General features: G+C 37.9%; 1 protein-coding gene and 1 pseudogene across 1 annotated transcript in view; one reads left to right on the top strand and one right to left on the bottom strand.

The window, feature by feature from the left end:
- PPP1R9A (protein phosphatase 1 regulatory subunit 9A) overlaps positions 1 to 23791 on the bottom strand; it is a 334795-nt gene that overhangs the window by 26295 nt on the left and 284709 nt on the right. The window contains exons 10-13 of the mRNA XM_052638347.1: positions 23237 to 23333; positions 22128 to 22299; positions 1181 to 1338; positions 374 to 671 (exon numbers count right to left, since the gene is read on the bottom strand). Of these exons, the coding sequence (XP_052494307.1) occupies positions 374 to 671; positions 1181 to 1338; positions 22128 to 22299; positions 23237 to 23333 (725 nt within the window). The remainder of the gene's footprint in view (positions 1 to 373; positions 672 to 1180; positions 1339 to 22127; positions 22300 to 23236; positions 23334 to 23791) is intronic.
- Positions 9453 to 9547, top strand: LOC128047104 (uncharacterized; annotated as a pseudogene).

Below are 23791 nucleotides of genomic sequence, written 5' to 3'. Positions count from 1 at the left end.
GAACTTCTTCTAAATAAAAACCAGTTAATGGATTAAGACCTACACTGTTTTCACCTCCATATATATATACATATATATTCTTTTTCTATATGAGTATGTTAGTGTTTATTGAAACTTTATGGGATGCTATTATCTAAAATCTCTAGGCCTCCTGAAGAATTTCCTTCAACAAGAAACTTGCTGAGGATGTGAAATACTATCAGATAGGAAAAGATAAAAAGTAAGGGAGTTCTCTTGTCCCATAATGTAAATGGAAAGCAGTGTTGATTATTAGCTATGCAAAAGACACAGGCCCTGTTTTTGTGTGTCACAAATTGAGGTGTTAGTGAAGTCAGACAAAACAAAAGCTAAAAAAAAACAAAATTAACAGTACCTTTTTCTTGTAGTATTTTCGTGGTGGTGGCTTGATTGTGGCAAGGCAATTCTTCCATATCATGATCAGATTTCGAAGGAGAGGAGAGTGAAGTGTCTTCCCCAACAGAGGAGGAAGGCTCCCCTTCTGAGTACAGTGGTCCTTCTTGAAATTCAGCTATGTGGTCAGGCGAGAAGGGCACACTGCCAGCCACTGGAGTGAGGGATGAAGCACCAGAATCTGATTCTGGAGAAGCTCTCAAACCCTTGGGCAGAAGTGATTTGGTAATGTGCATGTGGTTATAGAAACTGTTTGAAGGCTGTTGGTATAAGAGATTATAAAGGAGGTTATGCCACTGATCATCAGTCCATTTCATACTTACTTTGAAATCAGACCAACCTTGTTTTTAGTCAATCCCTATGAAAACCAATTTTTGATGGTTTACAGATGAGACTGCATAATTCACAACAATGCACCATATTACCACTGTAGCTAACACAGACACCTAAGACATAATAAAAACAATGACCTGTGCATTAATTATTCACCACCAGGAAAAATCAACAGCTGAATATCAATAGCACCATCATGAAATATGACGATATGGATATTGCTCTTGGTTGTTAGCTCATTGAATGAGTACAGAAAGAATTTGAATTATAACAATATATAGAGGTGAATAAGAATTTAGGAGACAAAGAAGTGAACTATTCCAGCTGTTTTCAACTAGAATACAGAATCTGGCTGCAGGAAAATCATTATTTTCAATAAGCTGTAGGAACAAGGATATAGCCCAGTCGCACGTCAGAAGGCGGTCGGGGTGCTCACCTTTCGCTCCAGACTGTCCTCCCCATCGGTTGAGCTGACACTATCATAGAGTCTTGTCCTAGACGGTCGCTGGCGTCTGTTCTTCAAGGAAAGCTGGGCCCGAGTTTTCAGTGCTTTTGAATCCAGGCGCTCTGTCTCTGGGACTGCTTCATTGAAGTCTAAAAATAAAACATTGCAAAACAATCTGTGAAACCTTTGGAGAGGACTGACAGAGACTATGGACACTGAAAACAAAATATCAAAGTGATGAGTAACACCAGGCAGGAAACAGGTGAGAATCTCGGTGGTCTGTCTGGTAACAAAGGAAACAAAGATGAGATTTGGGAGAAATGTACAAAGCCTAGAGAAAGAAACCAACACTAAACATGACCAAAGTCAGCAACAAAAACCTAACATTCACAGATCATAAAACCTTCCTATAATTATACAAAGCACTCATTAGTATTTATTTGTTTACATGGATATATGCTGAAGTGTTGGATGAAGAAAGATGTGAGAAGAAGGTGTATCAAAGTTGAGAGCTCTTAGAAATTACGACAAAAACCTACAAAAGTCAGGTAAAGAGCAGGTAACAAAAGGTGACCATCAGCATAAACATTCTACAGCAAAAGTTCCCAAAACTGTAACTGTAAAAGCTAAACCACTTTGGTCTTCATATTTATATACTTTTCCCACTCAAAACAGAGTTTCTGAAAATTTAGCTTGTTCTTTGAACTCTCTAGAAAGACCAGCAAAGAACTTATCTCAACAGCAAATTTAAGATAACTGGGGAAATAAAACAAGGTAGACTATCCAAGCAAAACAAAAAGCAATTAAACCACCACAAGTACTTAATTTACTAGTATTATGGATGAAGGAGAATAAACTGCCCATTGATAGATAGATAAAGAAGATGTGTATACACACACACGAATATTCAGTTCAGTTCAGTTGCTCAGTCGTGCCCAACTCTTGGCCACCCATGGACTGCAGCATGCCAGGTTTCCCTGTCCATCAACAACTCTCAGAGCTTGCTCAAACTCATGTCCATCGAGTTGGTGATGCCATCCAACCATTTCACCCTCTGTCATCCCCCCTCCTGCCTTCAATCTTTCCCAGCATCAGGGTCTTTTCCAACGAGTCAGTTCTTCACATCAAGTGGCCAAGAGATTGGAGCTTCAGCTTAAGCATTAGTCCTTCCAATAAATATTCAGGACTGATTTCCTTTAGGATTGACTATTTTGATCTCTTTGCAATTCAAAGGACTCGAGTCTCCTCCAACACCATAGTTCAAAAGCATCAATTCTTCAGCACTCAGCTTTCTTTATGGTCCAACTCTCATATCCATACATGACTACTGGAAAAACCATAGCTTTGACTAGACGGGCCTTTGTCAGCAAAGTAATGTCTCTGCTTTTTAATATGCTGTTTAGGTTGGTCATAGCTTTTCTTCCAAGGAGCAAGCGTCTTTTAATTTCGTAGCTGTAGTCACCATCTGCAGTGATTTTGGAGCCCAAGAAAATAAAGTCTGTCACTGTTTCCATTGTTTCCCCATCTATTTGCCGTGAAGTGATGGGACCGGATGCCATGATCTTTGTTTTTTGAATGTTGAGTTTTAAGCCAAATTGTTCACTCTCCTCTTTCACTTTCATCAAGAGGCTCTTTAGTTCTTCTTTGTTTTCTGCCATAAAGGTGATGCCATCTGCATATCTGAGGTATTGATATTTCTCTGCATATCCCGGAAATCTTGATTTTAGCTTGTGCTTCATCCAGCCTGGCATTTTGCATGATGTATTCTGCATATAAATTAAATAAGCAGGGTGACAATATACAGCTTTGTCATACTCCTTTCCCAATTTGGAACCAGTCTGTTGTTCCATGCCCCATTTTAACTGTTGCTTCTTGACCTGCATACAGATTTCTCAGGAGGCAGGGCAGGTGGTCTGGTATTCCCATCTCTTGAAGAATCTTCCACATTTTGTTGTGATCTACACAGTCAAAGGCTTTGGCATAGTCAATAAAGCAGAAGTACATGTTTTTCTGGAATTCTGTTGCTTTTTCTATGATTCAACAGATGTTGGCAATTTGATCTCTGGTTCCTCTGCCTTTTCTAAATCCAGCTCGAATATCTGGAAGTTCATGGTTCATGTACTGTTGGAGCTTAGAGAATTTTGAGCATTACACTTTGCTAGCATGTGAGATCAGTGCAATTGTGTGATAGTTTGAATAATCTTTGGCATCGCCTTTCTTTGGGATTGGAATGAAAGCTGATCTTTTCCAGTCCTGTGGCCACAGCTGAGTTTTCCAAATTTGCTGGTATATTAAGTGCAGCACTTTCACAGCATCATCTTTTAGCATTTGAAACAGCTCAACTGGAAATCCATCACCTCCACTAGCTTGGTTCGTAGCAATGCTTCCTAAGGCCCACTTGACTTTGCATTCCAGGATGTCTGGCTCTAGGTGAGTGACCAAACCATTGTGATTATCTGCGTCTTCATGACGCAGATAATTTTTTGTATAGTTCTTCTGTGTTTTCTTGCCACCTCTTCTTAATATCTTCTGCTTTTGTTAGGTCCATGCTGCTGCTGCTGCTGCTGCTGCTAAATCGCTTCAGTCGTGTCCGACTCTGTGCAACCCCACAGACAGCAGCCCAGCAGGCTCCTCTGTCCCTGGAATTCTCCAGGCAAGAGTACTGAAGTGGGTTGCCATTTCCTTCTCCAATGCATGAAAGTGAAAAGTGAAAGTGAAGTCGTTCAGTCGTGTCCGACTCTTAGCAACCCCATGGATTGCAGCCTACTAGGCTCCTCCATCCATGGGATGTTCCAGGCAAGAGTACTGGAGTGGGTTGCCATTGCCTTCTCCTTTAGGTTCATACCTATTATTATTTTTATTATATTAGGTCCATACATATTATTTAGTTCAGTTCAGTTCAGTCGCTCAGTCGTGTTTGACTCTTTGCAACCCCATGAATCGCAGCACGCCAGGCCTCCCTGGTCATCACCATCTCCCGGAGTTCACCCAGACTCACATCCATCGAGTCAGTGATGCCATCCAGCCATCTCATCCTCTGTTGTCCCCTTTCCTCCTGCCCCCAATCCCTCCCAGCATCAGTCTTTTCCAATGAGTCAACTCTTCACATGAGGTGGCCAAAGTACTGGAGTTTCTGCTTTAGCATCATTCCTTCCAAAGAACACCCAGAACTGATCTCCTTTAGAATGGACTGGTTGGATCTCATTGCAGTCCATGGGACTCTCAAGAGTCTTCTCCAACACCACAGTTCAAACGCATCAATTCTTCGGTGCTCAGCTTTTTTCACAGTCAAACTCTCATATCCATACATGACCACTGGAAAAACCATAGCCTTGACTAGATGGACCTTTGTTGGCAAAGTAATGTCTCTGTTTTTGAATATGCTATCTAGGTTGGTCCTAACTTTTCTTCCAAGGAGTAAGCGTCTTTTAATTTCATGGCTGCAGTCACCATCTGCAGTGATTTTGGAGCCTTAAAAAGTAAAGTCTGACACTGTTTCCACTGTTTCTCCATCTATTTCCCATGAAGTGATGGGATCAGATGCCATGATCTTCGTTTTCTGAATGTTGAGCTTTAAGCCAACTTTTTCACTCTCCTCTTTTACTTTCATCAAGAGGCTTTTTAGTTTCTCTTCACTTTCTGCCATAAGGGTGGTGTCATCTGCATATCTGAGGTTATTGATAAAGACAGCTAAATATTTTCTAATCAGTAGTCTCTTTATTTTTCACATGTCAATGGGAAAAAAAATCCCCTTGATTACTTTAATTTCCTCCTTCTAACAAATTCTTAACTTGCAACTGTCCATTAAGAGTTGTGATCATTGGGAGAGAATCAACTTTACAAGCTCTTGTTTATATATAAAACATGGAAATACAACACAGAGGAATGCAATAATTTAGATACACTGCTATACACACACATCTTACAGTCTATCTATCTCATATTTGGATTGCACATTCTATAATACCAAACACTGTCCCATACACCATCTCATTTGTTCCTCACAACAGCTCCAACAGACAGCGTAGCCAAGTATATACAGCCAAGCATATACTTTGCTCTCCTGCAGCTCAGAAAACCTGACTGTCTTGTCCTCATCCATATAGCTAGTTGATGAGCTGTCTCTTGACTCCTAGGCCACTAGCCTGTGTACTCCAATTTAGCTGCTGTTGAACAAATTATGAGAATCAGATTTTAATGCAATTAGAGTTCAGGGTTTTCAGCTGTCAATTCACATATGATGTGACTAGGAAATTCACTTCTCCAACAGGTTATTATGAAATATTATTAATCTTTCACATATGTGGAAAAAAAGGAAGATGTTGAAAACTGTAGAAAAATTATTTCTCAGATGATTTCTTCTTTTGTTGGTTTAGTAACAGCTTTGGTTACCCAGTGACAAAAAGACCTAAGAAAGAAGCTCAATCTACTTTTGTGAGCATGATTCCTTGCACAACAGAACCTGAGCTCTGGAGCACCCAGCACAGTACACAACATCCAGGACTGTAGCAGCTACTTCATCACTCAGTGCTGAACAAATAAAGTAAGGGAACATGAAAACTGCTATTAGCAGGATTGGGAGTATAGAGGTTATCCTGGAACCTTGCTCCATTGCTCTTCAGTAATTTGCCTGGTTTGGTTTTGGACAACCACAAAATAACAATTTCAGATGCTTGTTTCATCATCAGCTAGCGCTGACTGGGTGCAAACCACGGGACAGCATGCATGTAACAACATCTACTAAATGCAGAGTTAGCTAAAGCCTGAGAAGCAGGGCTTTAGAGCCATTACCCAAGTGGCCAACCACACATCACATCCAATTGACAATTTCTGAAGGCCTGAAAACAAAGATCTCAGGGTCTCTTTATAGCAGTGATAGAGTGCAGAAGACTTGATGCCTGTGAACTGTGGTGCTGGAGAAGACTCTTGAGAGTCCCCTGGACTGCAAGGAGATCAAACCACTCAGTCCTAAAGGAAATCAGTCCTGAATATTCATTGGAAAGACTGATGCTGAAGCTGAAGCTCTGATACTTTGGCCACCTGATGCGAAGAGTCGACTCCCTAGAAAAGACCCTGATGCTGGGAAAGACTGAAGTCAAAAGGAGAAGGGGGTTGACAGTATGAGGTGGTTATATAGCATTACCGACTCAAGAGATATGAAGCTGAACAATCTCTGGGAGATGACGAAGGAACGAGAAGCCCGGGCTGCTGCAGTCCATGGGGTCGCAAAGGTCGAACACAACTTAGCAACTGAACAACAACAATGGATTATAAACCAGTAATTTGTGTTCCCATCCTGAGGAATAAAAAAATTTTTTTAAAGAACCAGAAAACCGGAATTGACCTGAGAACTTTCACTTCATCAACTCTTATGCCAGAAGGAAGTTAGAAGAAATGTCCAGAGGAAGCAACTACTAAAGACATCACAAATAATACCCTCCTCAGAAGTATTAGAGGGCGTGTGTGAGAGAGAAGGAAAATGTGTACAGGACTTCTGCTGCTGGGAACTAAAGGGTGATCTGATGGCCAGTAGAAGCTAGCTTTTTAAAATCACGTCACGTAGAATCAGAATATTACAATTTGAACCTTAGGGGTTCTAGTCCAGCTTTCTCTTTCAGGTAGGAAAACCAAGGCTGAGTGGTCACTGACTTGTCTACTGACCATATCACACTTAATCTGTGGAAGACTGGATAGAGCGCAGTCCTCAGAAGCCTAGCCTCATCCTAGAAGGCCACTATCCAGTCTGAAAGTAAACTTCAGAAGCAATCTTCCACCTTGTTTGAAACCTCTTTTTGGTCTTACTTTATGTTCCAAACAAAAATACCCATCAAGGGCTTATTTGGCAAATTCCCAGAAGGATATATATATATATATATTAAAAAAAAAAACAACTGAGGGATTTTATTTGACTGTGTATTTATCCAAGAAATAAAATCTTTACATGGAAAAATTAGCTGTCAGTTTTGTGGATGACAATGGGTCAGCTGGTTCAACGTTTCCAAGTTATGTGCTGCTCAGTATAAGGAGCCGGATACACCACTGTAAAGAGCTGGACACAACTGAGCGACTAAGCACACACGAGAAAAAGCACAGAGTGTAAGGGTCTAGGCGGCCACGTTCACTGCCATTTGGCCTCTACAGAGATCTCAGTCAGCAGCACAGCGCAACGCTGCTCTCACAGCTCAGGACCCGCGTTCTCCCTCAGCCCCCGCTCTTCAGTGCTTCTTGTTCCCTCCTCTCTTTCTTCTCTATTCTTTCTTTCAGACCCTTCAGACTCTGAAACAGCTCATCTCTGACTCAAATGCAGCTAGAAATAGAAAAGAAGAGCAGACACAGGGGATCGATAGACACAGCAGAAAGATACAGAAAAGGTGTGAAGCAGCTGGCAACACTGCAGCTTCCAGTGGGGGGACTTCACCTCAAAATACCTGCATTCTAAGGCTAGCTTCAGTATCGATTCACATTGGATCCTCTAAAAGAGTTCAATGGATCTGATCACAATTTTAGCAGCTTGTTATGAAACACGCTCTGTGAAATTAGGATGTTATAGATCATATTATACAGAAACCAGTTCCCTACAGTAATGGTGTGAGTCATTCAGGTTTTCCACTAGACTGATGTTGTTTTTGACGTAAATGGAATGCTGCCCACGGACCAGACATCAGCAGAGGGAACTAGAGCAGCATAACAATGGGGTCTGCTCTGCGTTCTTATGTGGATTATTCTACTCAAAAACACTCACACCTTATACCACCACCCTGCCTGGTTTGTGCTATTATCAACCAAAATGCTGAGCTTAATGAGGAACTTGGTGGCATCTTTAAACTCAAACAGTATCTGCATATCATTCAGTCACTGCAAATTCACAAAAGATGGGCCCATAGGGCTTTGGGTTGATACATATTGTATCAGAGGTGGGCTAATGTACTTCAGAGATACGGTGTAAAATAGTCACCACGAGAGGAGACTTGGGGTTAGTCTTCCTTGAACAGAATCCAAAACAGAGGCTGTCACTAAATTGAGCAATTTATCTAATCGCTCTTTCCCTCAGAATCCTCAGCTTCTAAACAAGCATGATGATAACAACATAATAAAGACTAAATGCATTAACACATATATAAATGCTTGGAAGAGCACATAATAAGCACTTAATAAATGTCTTTATTTACTGACATACAAAAAAAGATTAGCAAGATTACTCTTAAGTGACTGAAGCAATTGCAGAACAACAGGTATATTCATTTTAAGTATTAAAAAAACAGCAACATAAAATACATTTTCTAACAGTAAATATGTCCATATAGTTGCACAGCAAGTGAACTGAAAAGATACACTTCATACTGATAACGGTGGTTGCTTTCAAAGAAGATATTAGATTCGAAGAGGTTGGAAGTACCTCAGTCTTATTTGTAATGTTAAAAAAAAATTTGTGTTAGATATTTTAGAAAAATCTATACATGACATGTAATTAAAATTAGCAAAGAAGAAAGAGCACACATTTAGTATATTTTCTTTTAGAGACATCTCAATTTCCTTCTAATCTGATAGCTCTAGTGTTCTAGGACTCAGCCCAGGATACCCAGTCAAGGTCCCGGTGACCATCAGCCTGCCCTGACATGAGAAGGCTGTCTTTCATCACATACACGGAGACTGTTCGCCTGCTTGGCCATTTTACTGCCAGATGATTTGGACTAAAGAAGACCCTACAGCTTAGCTTCCTTCCAGCTACTTCTCTGTTTTAGTGCTGTAGGGGAAGATGCACTGAATCAGATATGGTGATTTGAGGTCAAGTCATACAACTTCAGCTCACCTTATGAGAGCAGTTTGGTTAGGAACCCACCCATGGGCAACACTCACTCTAAATTCTATTAATAGTTGATTTCTTTACAACCACCCAAGCCTGACAAATTTTATACCCCAGGTAGTATTCATGAAATATTAGGAGGCTGACTTGATTTCTTACTCTTTTAGATCAATCAAAAGATTACTGTTTCCTAATTTTTATTAGGTCTGACTTTATTGTTGTATATATGTTATTTGCTAATCTTTGAAAAATATTGAGGAATACTGTTTACCTCTTTATCAACAAATGCAATCTCAAAACTATCCATATGATCTTTGAAACATAATTTGGCTATTTGTTTTAACGTAGTGTTTTTCCAGTGCAGTCTGGTATTTAACTTAGCCTTCTTCAGTTTATGGTCAGTCTACACTCCTATTCTCAGAGCAGAGAGAGGTCCAGATTTTGCTGTCCATATCTTTTAAGACTATACTTTCAGGGGTCATTTCTGTAGTTCATATCTCAGGAATGACTCTTTAGAAATGCCACTAGACTAGCCTACCCATAGAAGAAGTGGCTATAAGTCAGAAAAACAATAACAACAAAAAAACTATATGAGCTATCCTAAATTCCACCATATATCATTTGAAACACTTATACAAGTTGCTTGATTCTGAGAATATAAAGCGATTATAGAATTTAGATTTAGACAATAAGGCATTTCAATATCTTAGGACTCCTTCACTGTCAGCTGTCTTTAGACTTTGACAGAAAAGATCTGCATTACCTAAAATTTGAATAAATGTTAAATCAGATCTGCAGTACATCATGAGAAATGCTGGGCTGGAGGAAGCACAAGCTGGAATCAAGATTGCCGGGAGAAATATCAATAACCTCAGATATGCAGATGACACCACCCTTATGGCAGAAAGTGAAGAAGAACTAAAGGGCCTCTTGATGAAAGTGAAAGGAGAGTGAAAAGCTGGCTTAAAGCTCAACATTCAGAAAACAAAGATCATGGCATCTGATCCCATCACTTCATGGCAAACAGATGGGGAAACAGTGAAAACAGTGCCTGACTTTATTTTTCTGGGCTCCAAAATCACTGTGGATGCTGATTGCAGCCATGAAATTAAAAGACGCTTGCTCTTTGGAAGGAAAGTTGTGACCAACCTAGACACCATATTAAAAAGCGGAGACATTACTTTGTCAACAAAGGTCCGTCTAGCCAAGGCTATGGTTTTTCCAGTGGTCACGTATGGATGTGAGAGTTGGACTATAAAGAAAGCTGAGTGCCAAAGAATTGATGCTTTTGAACTGTGGTGTTGGAGAAGACTCTTGAAGAGTCCCTTGGACTGCAAGGAGATCCAACCAGTCCATTCTAAAGGAGATCAGTCCTGGGTGTTCATTGCAGGGACTGATGTTGAAGCTGAAACTCCAGTACTCTGGCTACCTGATGCAGAGAGCTGACTCATTTGAAAAGACCCTGATGCTGGGAAAGATTGAGGGCAGGAGGAGAAAGGGACAACAGAAGATGAGATGGTTGGATGGCATCACTGACTCAATGGACATGGGTTTGGTTGGACTCCAGGCACTGGTGATGGACAGGGAGGCCTGGTGAGCTGCGGTTCATGGAGTCGCAAAGAGTCAGACACGACTGAGCAACTGAACTGAATAAATCAAATCAAATGGGCAAACTGGCTGGGAACTGCAGACTTCTGTGAGTAGGACTATGAAATCAAGTGCAGAACTTGGGTCTAGGAAGGTGGCTTATGTGAATGTCCTTTTCTTAACATTCTAGAGTCTTTGACATGACAATAAACAAGCTTCTGTGTTCTTACTCAGGGTCTCCTACAGGTATCAAAATTAGCTTTTCTGTCAAAAATCTCTAGATATGAGTAACCACAAGCATGCTAATTAGGTGACTCCCCAAATTATATATTCGATGCTACATCTTCCTTGAATATAGTATGGAAAGAATACTATAAAATACTGCATAAAATCTGAATAAAATTCAGATGTGAATGCCTTTGGTAGATTTTATGCCTTTGGTAGAGAATAACCTGTTGCCTGAGATGAGAGTTGTTTGCTTCCTAAATGGGAAAGTATCTTCTGACTAGAGGAAAGACAGTTATGTACGGCATTAGAAGATTTAAGAAAACTTAAAATTTACAATGCGTATAAGAATAATAGATATGTATAAGAACTTCTTAAGTACTTGAAAATATTGTCAGTTGCTAATAGTACATAAAAAGGAAATCAAATATAACAATTCATAAATGCAATTTAAAATGTTTGCCGATGTTCAATTAGCTAAGTCCATATATAGGAACTAAACATTCAAAGATCACTTAGTATAGATTTGTAAATCAAATTAAAAAACTATGTTTTTGATAATGTAACTTGAATAAATCAAACATTAAAACCACAATAAAAATCAGAATGACTTTTTAGTGCCCCTAAACTCTTCTGTTTCATCCAAACAAACAAAGAAACAAACAAACCTCACAAGCAACAGAATTTTTAGTATATCTACATTCTAATGTTTCCTAACTTTTCTCATAAGTGGAATTTCCTATAGTTCTCATAAATAATCGGGGCCAGTACTGATGTAGAACATTACTTCATGTCCACCTACAAGAATTCAATTATAATCTGATGCCTGTGCCCCACAGTAACAGAAAAACTTTAAGGGACTGAACCTTCACTGGAACAACATGGTTCACAGATTGTTCAGAACTATGCATACAAGATAATTTTCTGGTCCCAATTCTGGACACAGTTGTTCATTTTTTGAGTTTTGATTCTCTAGATGCTATGATCCCATGATTGATCCTGTTTAGCTCTTGGCTGATAGAATAAATTTCACCTTGAATGAAATCCTGAATAATCTACAGGAACCCACTGTGCACACTATCACTTTGTACACTTTCTACTTTTATATCCCTCCATCCTAACCTCCCAGCCTATTCTTTCAGTCAACTTACCTTAGCATAACCATATGGCGTCTTCCAAACTATGTAACTATGACTCCACGGTGAGCCACATTATAAAACAAAAGAAACATTTCAAAACACAGTTATCTTGTACAACTTCCTTGAAGAGGAGTTACATTCCACATTTGGGTCAAAACTGTCTTCACTCCCAGAAGATCACAATCTACCTTATAGTTCAACTGGCTTTTGAATTTTACTCAAAAGCCAAAATAAAATAGGAAGCAGCTCACTTTTTCTAAAATTAACAGAAAATTACTAAGCTTAAGCTCATTCTGACAAAAATCACTTGCTTTCTATCCAAACAACTCCAGCTCTCTTCTAGCACTCACACATATCTCAGTGTGACTGAAGGGTCTGGTGCCTTCTGGGAACTTATGAAGATGCACTGAGAAATATGAACCTAGGAGAGCTGCCACTCTGCAGCTCAATGCCTCCTTTTGAATGCCTCGTTGATTTGGCAACAAAAGTCTTAATGGCTTACACATAGACAGATGCAAAACTTGCACAAAACTAGACAGGCAATTTAAGTGCTTTGCTTTCTGGGTAAGAGAACAGATTTTGGCTTTAATGAAATGCCAGAGAACAATCAATAAGTATTGATTTGTCACTCATTTGGCTTGTTCATTAAAATTTTCCACAGTGACTTACTGGGAATGTTCAACCCTTAATTAGTGCAAATCAATAATATTTCATGGTCAAAATTACTTACTGGGGATGAAAAGTTACTGAACATAATTTGTTCAGGAAAAATGAAAATTGTGAAAGTGTACCAAGAAATGATGTCTATATGCATGATAAAGAAAGCTTGACTCTAGTTGAGAATTCTCCTCTGCCTCAATTTAGAGCTAAACGACATGCCAGCATGGAATAATACTCCACTGCTCTGTATCTCGTGCTCTGGCACAGGACACTCCTGATGACGGAGAACAAGCATTCACTTCCCTTTTCATATCTTGCCATTTCGTGAATTCTGACTTTAATTACGTCTTTAACTTTTGTTTAACATTCTGGATTCCAGTGCCAAAAGTGAATGTTTAGTGTATTCTCAGATTCCATCAGGAAATAAATCAGATGTGGTGATAGGAGTCTGGCCTGGCCTAGAATCCACAGGTATCAGAAAAGAGCTGCTAACAATGAGGACTCAGGGAAAAGCAGAAAAGACACAGACAACACAAGGTTACAGCCTCAGCAAAAAAAGATTTTCTGGAGGAGTCCAAAGTCCAGGAACTTCCTTATCAATATAAATGTATGGCTGATGCTGACTTTTTATTGTCCCTTAAAAACCTTAAACTAGTATTTATTTTAAGCCTAAAAAAAAAACCTTTGTGGTTTTTCTCATTCTCATCTTTTAATTATTCTACTTAAATTTTTTATATTTAAAAATATTTTATTTAAGCAAAAAATTATACCATCTATATAAGTCATATAGAAATAGGAGGGGGAAAAAGATACTTTTGTACCTACTATCAAGTCTAAGAAATAAAATTATTACTTCTGAAGCCCTCTCTATGCCCTGTTCCTAGTTGTAACCCTTGGTTTTTTTCTCCTAGTTATTCCACTAAAGTATCTCTAAAGAATATATTGATTAATTTTGCTTGTTTTTTAAACTTTACATACATGGTAATGAACTGTATATAATATCTTCAAATCATTTTTCTTTTTGTCTGCTCAACATGATGTTCAAACGTTTGATCGGGATTAATTACCTTTTAACTGTAGCTATCATGAATGATGTTGCTGTGCATTTTTGAACATGTCTCCTGGCACACAGCAAGAATTTCTGGAGAGCACACATTACGCACAGAAGTGAACATACTGGGCCACAGAATTTGCACATATTCCATTTTACTAGATAATTCAAACTGTTTTAACAAAATAGTTGTATGAGTTTTACTTTTTTCTCCTACATACTAGCTATCACATATTACCATGAAACTTTGTCTTTGTCAATCATTTTATTTTTATTAGTAAGGCTGAACATTTATGTTCATCAACCTTTGGGTTTCTTCTTTTGTGAACAGATTGCTTACATGTTTTGTCCATTTTTCTATTATGTTGGTTGTGTTTTTTTATGATTGGGTAAGTTTAAGTATATTCTGGATAACAATAACCAACTTGTTTCTTAGTTACATGGGCTAAGCCTCTCTCAATTTTTGGCTTCTAAGTTTTACTAGTGTCTTTTCATAATCAGATTTTCTTAATATTATTGTGCTCAAAATCATCAGATTTTGCTTATGATTTAGAAATTTTGTATTAAATAAGATATCACATGAGCATTCTCCTACATTTTATTCTAAAACTTTTAAATGCTGCCTTTCATTGTCGAGACTTTAATCCATTTGAAATCTATTTCACGAATGGTGTGAGATCAGATCCAATTTCCGTTTTCTCTTGAGTGGTCAATTTTCCCAGCTATCTGTTGGTCCATCCTCTCCCCACTAATCCATCACTTCTGCTTTGTATTATTCTCAAACTAACGTGAGTGGACCAGTCTGTTTCTGGACTCAATTCTGTTGCACTGGTCTACTTGTCAGCTGCTGAGGTTACACCACACTGTCTTAACACTGTTGCTTTAAAATGAATCTCAGCAACTGAAAGAACAAGCCCCTCACCTTGGTATTCTTCAGGAATATCTTGATTATTCTGGGCCAACAAGTTGTTTGTCCACCTACATTTTGGAAACAACCTGTCAAGTTCTGAAAAATCACCTGTTCAAATTCTGATGGAAACTGCGTGGAAATATACAGATTAGTTTGGCATAATGTCATTGTTTCAATATTGAGCCTCCCTATCTCTTTTGATTCATACAGGTCATCTTGAATGTCTTTTCATGGATCTTGAGCTTCTTTTGTTAAATTCACACTGGATACCTTATATTTTTTTGTTGCTATCATAAATGGTAGCTTGTAAAAGAATGTGAAACTCAATAATTCTGATGATCTGAAGACTCTTGAGGTTTTCTTATGTATTTAATTTTATTACTGGTGAATAATGGTAACGTTGCTTCTTTTCATTCCTTGTTACCTTTTATCTCTTATCTTGTCTACTTCTTGATAGGACCTCTAGGACAACATTGAGTAGATGTGTAAAAAACAGTTATGGGGAAATGTTAAAAGTAGTCTTCATTTTAAAGGGAATTCTTGATTTTAACATTTCACCACCAAACATGATAACTGACAGAGACTTGTTACCCTCATATAACAAGAAAGTTCATATGTATTTCTAGTTTAAGAAACTTTTTATCATGAATAAGTGTTCAATTTTATTTAGTATTTGTCTGCATCTAATAAGATGATTATATACATTTTTCTTCTAGTTAATGTGTAAATTATATGAGCTTTCTCTTATTAAACCAACTTTGTCTGTCTTACGGTGGTCATGATAATGAATATGAAGATCTTCAAAATCTATTTCTAGATTCACCATTTATCTTTGTGACAAGTAGTTGGTTTTATTTTAAATAAAGAGAATTCTGGCTAGCCAGTGGGTGTTCACTCTGCTCATCTGAAAATACAGGAAGAACTCTATTCCAGAACACAACTGTGTTAGTTTAAACCTCATAAACCTGTATTAACCCCATATCCAACCTAACTATCAACTATACAGATATATACTACATTAGCTATACAAAAAGATATACTCAAGGCATTTGCCAGGGAGTATAAACCTTAACCCTCTATAAAAAGCTCACTAAGATTAAAAAAAAATAATAATAAAAAAAAAAAAAAAAATGGATACATACCAAAATTTAAAAAAAAAAAAAAAAAAAAAAAAAAAAGAATGACACCTGTATAAAAAGAATGTTTTTTAAAGAAAAACAAATCTCCAACTCTTTGAGAATATTTATGAAATCTTTACTCAGTAATGCAGGTCACACTCCAATTATGGAAGATATTTTTTATGCTTAACTGCAGTAGGGACTTGTTTTCAAACAAAACAAGTCACGACTTTATATGGAAACAACACATGGATTATTTTTAATAAAATGAATCCTGGTAATAAAACTTGTCCATTCAATTTCAAATATTGGTTATAAGATACAGCCACTGATTCTTTCATGTTTAGAAATTCTTTGTCATTATTCAAAAAATTGTTTTGAATCATAAAAATAAACTTATTTACAAACAAAACCCCCACAACCGTTGAATGGGAACGTCTTAATGAATAGTCAATCCATCTTCTCCAGCAAATATTCTAAATTTTATCTACAGGTATTCACACACAAAAAGAATAAAGTTAATATAGGAAAAAATAAATAAGAAAAGAAATTCCCATTTGATTCATCCAAAAGAAGGCAAGAAAGTAGATAAAAAGAACAAAGCAAGATTTACAAACAGTAAGATGTTAGATTTAAACTCAATATATCAATAAATAAATAGCAACTTTCTAAAGTTGAGAAAAAATTTTAAACTTAAGATCGAGACTATAATTAAAATAGGCAACCATTCATTGCTTACAAAAGACAGACAATTTGTAATAAAAGAATGGAAAAAGACATCTCACAGACACTAAAAGAAAGATAACACAGCCCTTCAAACATCAAGCAAAATCAATAATAAGGTCAATTACTAGAAATAAAGAGGGACATCTCCTAACGATCAAGAGGTCAATCTACTAACAGTAGTTTACTTTCCCTTGCTCTTCTTGATAAAGACTTTATTTAAATATGAGTAAATTATCAAAAAATGATTCAATTCAGAAAAATCAGACTCAATGCAAACAAATAAGCTAACACCTGGGTCACAACAAGCAAGGACAGGGCCAATGACCAAAAAGAACTGGCTGGTGTGAATATCTAAGCAGGCTCAGAGTTCTACTGACATGTCCATAAGTCCCAGGTTTTCAACTTACTGAGTTCAGGATTCAAATGTAAACTGCTGTCTTAGAGATCTACTTTTAAGAAATCTTGGGCTTTCACACAACAGCCAAACCACTTTGTGGAAAAAGACTAAGGGAAAGCAGAAACAGAATGAAGGTATTATTTTCTCTAAGATATTCTTAAATAACCTAAAAGGTAGCTAAGAAATATTTGTATTTTTAAAGATATTGGAATTGACTAATTCCAGCCACAATCTATTATAAAAGTGGCTTCTCTGGTGACTTAGATGGTAAAGAATCCGCCTGCTAGGCGGGAGACCTGGGTTCGATCCCTGGGTTGGGAAGATCTCCTGGAGAAGGGTAGGGCAACCCACTCCAGTATGCTTGCCTGGAAAATCCCCACGGACAAAGAAGCCTGGCGGGTTATAGTCGATGGGGTCACAAAGAGTCGGACGCGACTGAGCGATGAAGCACAAGCCTTTCCTATAATCTGCTATCCTGCAGTTTAAGTCGTCTTCTTCTTGCACAGTTTTCACCGGGGTTAAGAAATAGAAAGTAACTGAAGGAACTAATGATGCTAAAGCTGAAGCTCCAGTACTCTGGCCACCTCATGCGAAGAGTTGACTCATTGGAAAAGACTCTGATGCTGGGAGGGATTGGGGGCAGGAGGAGAAGGGGACGCCAGAGGATGAGATGGCTGGATGGCATCACTGACTCGATGGACGTGAGTCTGAGTGAACTCCGGGAGTTGGTGATGGACAGGGAGGCCTGGTGTGCTGCGATTCATGGGGTCGCAAAGAGTAGGACGCGACTGAGCGACTGAACTGAACTGAACTGAAAAAGAACTAAGGATAAAATGCTTTATATATAATATTCCACGTTCATACTTTGGCAAAGATAATATTCGGTGTTATTTAACCAGTGGTCCACTGGCTGAGTAGATGGGTATGAAATAAAACAAGTATTTGGTAGTAATGCCCAAAGTTCAAAGGGATCCTTGAATTACACTTATAAACCTACTAGTGACCCAGTTTCTGTTATGCCTCCATGCTGTTAATGGTATTGCTTTGGATTTTCTGACTTATGATTTCAGCCTTTTCTGAAGGCAGAGTCCCCATCAGTGGTCTGAGAAGCAGCGGATTCCAAAAAAGTACAGTTCAGCTGCATAGTTAACAAAATGGGCTGTCGAGCTGGATGAGAACAGCTCTCCTGTTCACTGAGCATGCATGCTGTGTCCTTCCTCGCTCAGTCGTGTCCAGCTCTTTGTGACCCCATGGACTGCAGCCCGCCAGGCTCCCCTGTCCATGGGGATTCTCCAGGCAAGCATACTGGAGTAGGTTGCCATGCCCTCCTCAGGGGATCTTCCCCACCCAGGGATTGAACTAAGGTCTCTCGCATTGTAGGCAGATTCTTTACTGTCTGAACCACCACAGTGAGCCTGGGCAGATGGCTTAATTTCTTCACCTACAGCTTCTGATCTGTAAAATGGGATGACAGCAATACTATTCTTACAGTTGTTGTGAGAATTAAGTGAATTACTACGAGTAACTTAAAACACTGCCTGCCCTGTAGAACTATTGTGTTGTTTCCCAGAAATATTTTTTTAAGTGAAGTATAGTTGATTTACAATATTGTGTTAGAAAAGTATTGCTTGTTATCATTATTGTTGACTTTGCAAATGGTATGTTTCCATTAATAGAGTTTTCAATTTTTAAGAAAAAACTAAACTGTTAATGGGTCACAATGCTTACAGAATTAAGTATAAACTGTTCTTCATGCATCCAAAGCCTACTTTTACTCCAAAAATACCCTACGACACACCTTGAACGTAAAGTCCCACCTTTAACATAAGGTTTCTGAATCAGGAAAAATTATTCTAATTTTATTCACTTTTTCCCCATCTTTACCCTCCCTTTCCATCTCTTAAAATGTTCATATTATCTATTCATTTCATACCAAACCCTTCCCTGGTGGCTCAGTAATTAAAGAATCCACCTGCAATGCAGGAGACCTGGGTTTGATCCCTGGGGAGAAAGAAATGGCAACCCACTCCTGCATCCTTGCTTGGAGAAGTTCATGGACAGAGGAGTCATGGGGTTATAAGAGTCGGACACGACTTAGCAACTAAACCAACCAAAACCTTCTCCTGCCTCATCTGGAATACCTGGAGGCTCAGTAAGAGCATGTTATTTAAGTGAATTTTTTTTTTTTTAAAGGGAATTTAATCGAACTACAACTACAACTCTTTCTTCTACCAGGATCTCTCTAACAAGCCTGTTCTCTGCTCTTTTTCTAATCCTGACTTGAACATCTGGGTGGCCACAGACATTTCTCGTCACTTCAGGGCCTTTGGATACAAACTAGAGAACTCTTACATAGACCAGCATTACTCAGACACTAAGAAATTACAAACATGAAACATGGCAGCAGGACAAAACTGGCATTTTTCACATTCTGAAACACATGTAAACTAGTACCTGCCAGGCATACCGGTGTAAACTAGAAGTGATTTAGAGAGTCTGTTGTGTCTCTTGGTGAAAAAAACAAAACAAAAAACTGTTATACTTGCTTTATGTAGTTTAAGAAAAAAGTATCAAACTGTATTAAATAATATGTTTGCATATATAATCTCCCAACTTTTTTGTTTTTGCTACATGGTGCAGCTTGTGGGAAGCTTAGGTCCCAGACCAGGGATTGAACCCAGGACCCTCGTCAGTGAGTGTGCAGAGTCCTAACCACTGGACTGCCAGGAAATTCCCAAAATGTCCACATTTTAATTAGATATTTCAGTAGACTTAGTTTATAGAAAAAGCCATATGTATAATATTTGAATAGAAATTTAACTGTGGTAAATTTTTGCATGATTTGAAAAATGGTTTTATCACTCTAAATATGTACAATAATTTAATAAGAGAGTCACACAATTAATCCATCCACAGTTGGGAAGCTTGTTCCTAAAAGAGGATGAGTTCTTGAGAACAAGTGACTGTTTACATGCTTTCTTTCCTCTTCTTGCTTTTCTGCCTCCTTCACCCTCTCTTTCCTTTCTCTCACTATTTCATTCCAACATGGTTTTTCACTGACCTGTAATTGATAATCCTCTTGCTTCACTGAGCTGACTCAGACCCAAAAAGATGCTAAACCACTCATTCTATCAATAAGACTCCAGTGCTTAGAAAACAAATCAGAGCTGGACAGTCTACAGGAGGCGAGGAGACAAAGCCCTGCACCTCAAGGGTGAAAACTAGCAGAACTGACCTCCACTGCTGTATCTATCCTGGTGCAAAAAGGTGTGTGCTTGGGGGTGGGGGTGCTAATTAAATGCCAAATGACCTGTGTTTGGTCCGCTGCTGTACTTCCTTTTCTAAACCTCAACGACTTCAGCGTTCCCTAGCAACAGAAGCAAAGGATCAATTTAGGAAAGTGCTTTCCAGAGCATTCCTATCTAGCTACTGACCAAGCCATTTTAGTTTATGTGATCAAGCAATTGAAATTCAAGGAGATTTATCACTGACTGTCCTTGCCAGCAAAACTGGAAGAGGACTGTTTGATATGTATGCTACTAATGTCTGAGATGACTGATTCCACCTCTACCGCACAAGCATGAATTGGTTTCAGGAAGAATTAGTAGTCTCTGCATTTCACCGTGAACCGACAGTGTTGCTAGGGAAACTGATAATTATGTGGCAAAATGGAGGGTGTAGAATAGAAGAAAAAGGGTTCTGAAGAAATGTAAGGTTTTGATCCAAATCAACATATTAACAGTAAAGTATGTTGATCTTCTGTAGTCGTATAATTTAATAAATACTGTTAATTATATGTTTGACAAGATTCTAATTTCTGAACTAAAAGAAATGAATCAGACATTGCAAAGTCACTGGTTACTGATAATATTTTGTGTATGGCACAGCAGGAATATATATTTATTATAAAAACTACAGTGAATCTGAAGAATTAAAATATTCAAAAAAGTGGGAAAAAACACACTGATTTGATTTCCATTTTTTAGGAAAATCAGCTTACAGAGCTCCAGATATAAAAATGGTAACTCTATAATGCTCTAATAAAATTTCCTTTTTTCATCTCAAACATTGTTTAGGGGGGAGAAGAAAGAAGTGTTGCTATTTTTATATTATGCGTAGTAAAAAAAAAAACCAGCCTAGGGAAGTTGAATGACCTTCCTGAAGTCACACACTTCTTCAGTTAGTGGTAATGTTGGTACTAAACACTTTTCTTTAACCACTGGGAGGCATTATTTACAGATTATGTCACAGTAAGGGAAAACACAGCAAAAGGATATAAACTTAGTGAAGAGACTCAAATCTCTAAACATTACTTCAATTTTAAATGAAAATTTCCAATACTTTTCATTTTTAACAGCTAAGAGTTTAGTTCTGAAAGTTAATGATATGGTATAAACACCTGCTTATCCAGAAGATCTCACTGGAGACACTGCAATCTGTATGACAGAGCGTCAGAGAATCACACAGCTCATCAGCGACCTCAGTTCCGCTGCACGTCACACCACTGCTGTGAGCTGCCAGTCCCTGCACGACAATGCTACTGCAGGACATTCTTTTATTTTCACTTTTTCTAACGCCCACTAGGTAGAAATTTTAAGAGATGAAACTGAAAGTTTTATGTCTTCCTATGTATTCACCTTCATAAATTCTTAACACATTTTAAAATTTATAAATATACTACACATATTAAAGCATTCTCATTCTTATAGACGCAATCCATGTATAGGTGCGTTGGGGGAAAAAAATAAGTGATTCATTTATGGTTGGTGTATGAACAAAGACCATTTGCTTTATTAATATTCTCACTATTAATAGCAAATGTTTCCAGTGTTTTGGTCTGATTGGGTCTTTGACAGGACAGAATGAGACATATATACAAGTCATCAAGGTAAAAGCAGAAAACTATATGGAACTTCTTAACTAATGAATTCTAAATGATGGAAGTGCACAGTCAGCCTTCTGATGTTATAAAAAAGTTCTTCATTCTAGGGATTAAAAAAATCATAATCCCTAAGTAGTGTAGCTCACCCTAGATGGGATAAACTATCAGTTTAAGGCAGTTCATTAAGCGTATCAAGTTTATGTGGTTTAAAACTAGTATCTGGCTTGTCAAACTTGAAATTTTGTTGTTTTTTTACTTCAAAGATTTATTTTTGATAAGACAAGAGCAAAATGATAGGTTACTATTTTGATAAGCCCTTTCTTCTTTCCCAAAGCAGGAAAGCTTTTGCACCTTTTAAATCTCTGAGTAAAACAAACAAGAATGTAAGGCCAAATTTTATAGTCGTTAAAAATCATTTTTATGGTTAGGGTGAACAAACCTTGACTTAGGCCATCTTGACAAGATGTCTGCTTGATATCCAAGTTCTCCAAGGTATCTCCTTTAGAGACCTCACCAAGAGATGTCCGTCTCTCAAAGATGTTGTTGTTGTTGTTAACTTGAGTCCCATTTTGCTTCAGTAGCCTGAACACCTCAGCTTCCAAATCTCTAATCTAAGAGAGAGAGAGAAAAAAAAAAAAAACACTCATGAAACCATAAAGCAGCACTCTTCTCCAAGCACTAGGCAGAACTACCCTATTATTCTTTTTTACAATTTTATTAAAATATAGTTGATTTACAATATTGTGTTAAATTCTGCTATAGAGCAAAGTGACTCAGTTTTATATATATATATATATTCTTTTCCACTATGTTTTATCATGGGCTTCCCTGGTGGCTCAGTTGGCAAAGAATTCACCTGCAATGCAGGAGACTCAGGTTTGATCCCTGGGTCAGGAAAATCCCATTGAGAAGGAAATGGCAACCCAATCCAGTATTCTTGCCTGGCAAATCCCATGGAGAGAGGAACTGGTGGGTTACAGTGTATGGGGTCACAGAGATAAATTCTATGATTTACCTTTTTATCACATTCTACGGTTTATCACAGAATATTGAGTATAGCTCCCCGTGCTATGCAGTCAGACCTTGCTGCTTATCCAACCTATGCATAATAGTCTGCATCCACTAATCCCAAACTCCCAGTCTTTTCTCACCTCCCCTTAGCAACCACAAGCCTATTCTCTATGTCTGTAAGTCTTTCTTTATTTCATGGATATTTCATTTTGGTAGTGCTTTAGATTCCACATATAAGTGATATCATATGGTTTTTGTCTTTCTGACTTATTTTGCTTAGTATGAGAATCTCTGGGTCCATCCATGTTGCTGTGAATGGCATCATTTCATTCTTTTTAGTGGTTGAGTACTATTCCATTGTATAAATGCACCGTATCTTCTTTATCCAGTCATCTGCTGATAGACATTTAGGTTGTCTCCACATCTTAGCTGTCTGTAGTGAATCGTTCTGACATGAACACAGGGGTGCATGCATCTTTTAGAGTTAAGTTTTGTCTGACTATTCTATCATCCAGTAGTTTTGTGCACGTGACTCACCCGTACTTGCAAGCCTTGAACTTCCACGAGATGAGCTTTTTCCAAATCTTCTATTTTCTTTCTTTCTGCTTCCTGTCTTTTGATGAAATCAAGTTCTCTTAAGGAGAGAATAATAGATCTCAGTGCATCAAATACTCAATAAATGAGGAAATATAAAAATTCTTACCTGAAGTAATGAGCCACACAGTGAAATAAGTAACTAGACAGCTATTTAAATAAATAAACCTCACTCACAGAGAAAAGGTATCTAGTGATGAAAGCAAATAAAATGTTTTAAAGATATACAAGGTACATAAAAATGCTTTGATTCTGCTTGCTGAGATTTTCATTTGTAGCTCCTGATTCTGGAGCACCTGTTCATATTTGGATAGAAGCTACTGAACTAATGACCCACCTTGGTAATTTAGTGGAGATAATAACACGTTCAGTAGAAATAATTCCACATTTATAGTCATTTACCTAGTAAACTGATGGGATGAATGGTAAGAGTTTTAGGATAATTATTATAAGACTGCTTCTTAGAAATGACAATAGGCTGAATGGGCCAGAAACACA

Source organism: Budorcas taxicolor, chromosome 4 (assembly GCF_023091745.1).
Source record: "Budorcas taxicolor isolate Tak-1 chromosome 4, Takin1.1, whole genome shotgun sequence".
Taxonomy (NCBI): Eukaryota; Metazoa; Chordata; class Mammalia; order Artiodactyla; family Bovidae; genus Budorcas; species Budorcas taxicolor.
Note: the sequence above shows the minus strand (reverse complement) of the source record. Positions and strands in the feature narration are given on the sequence as shown.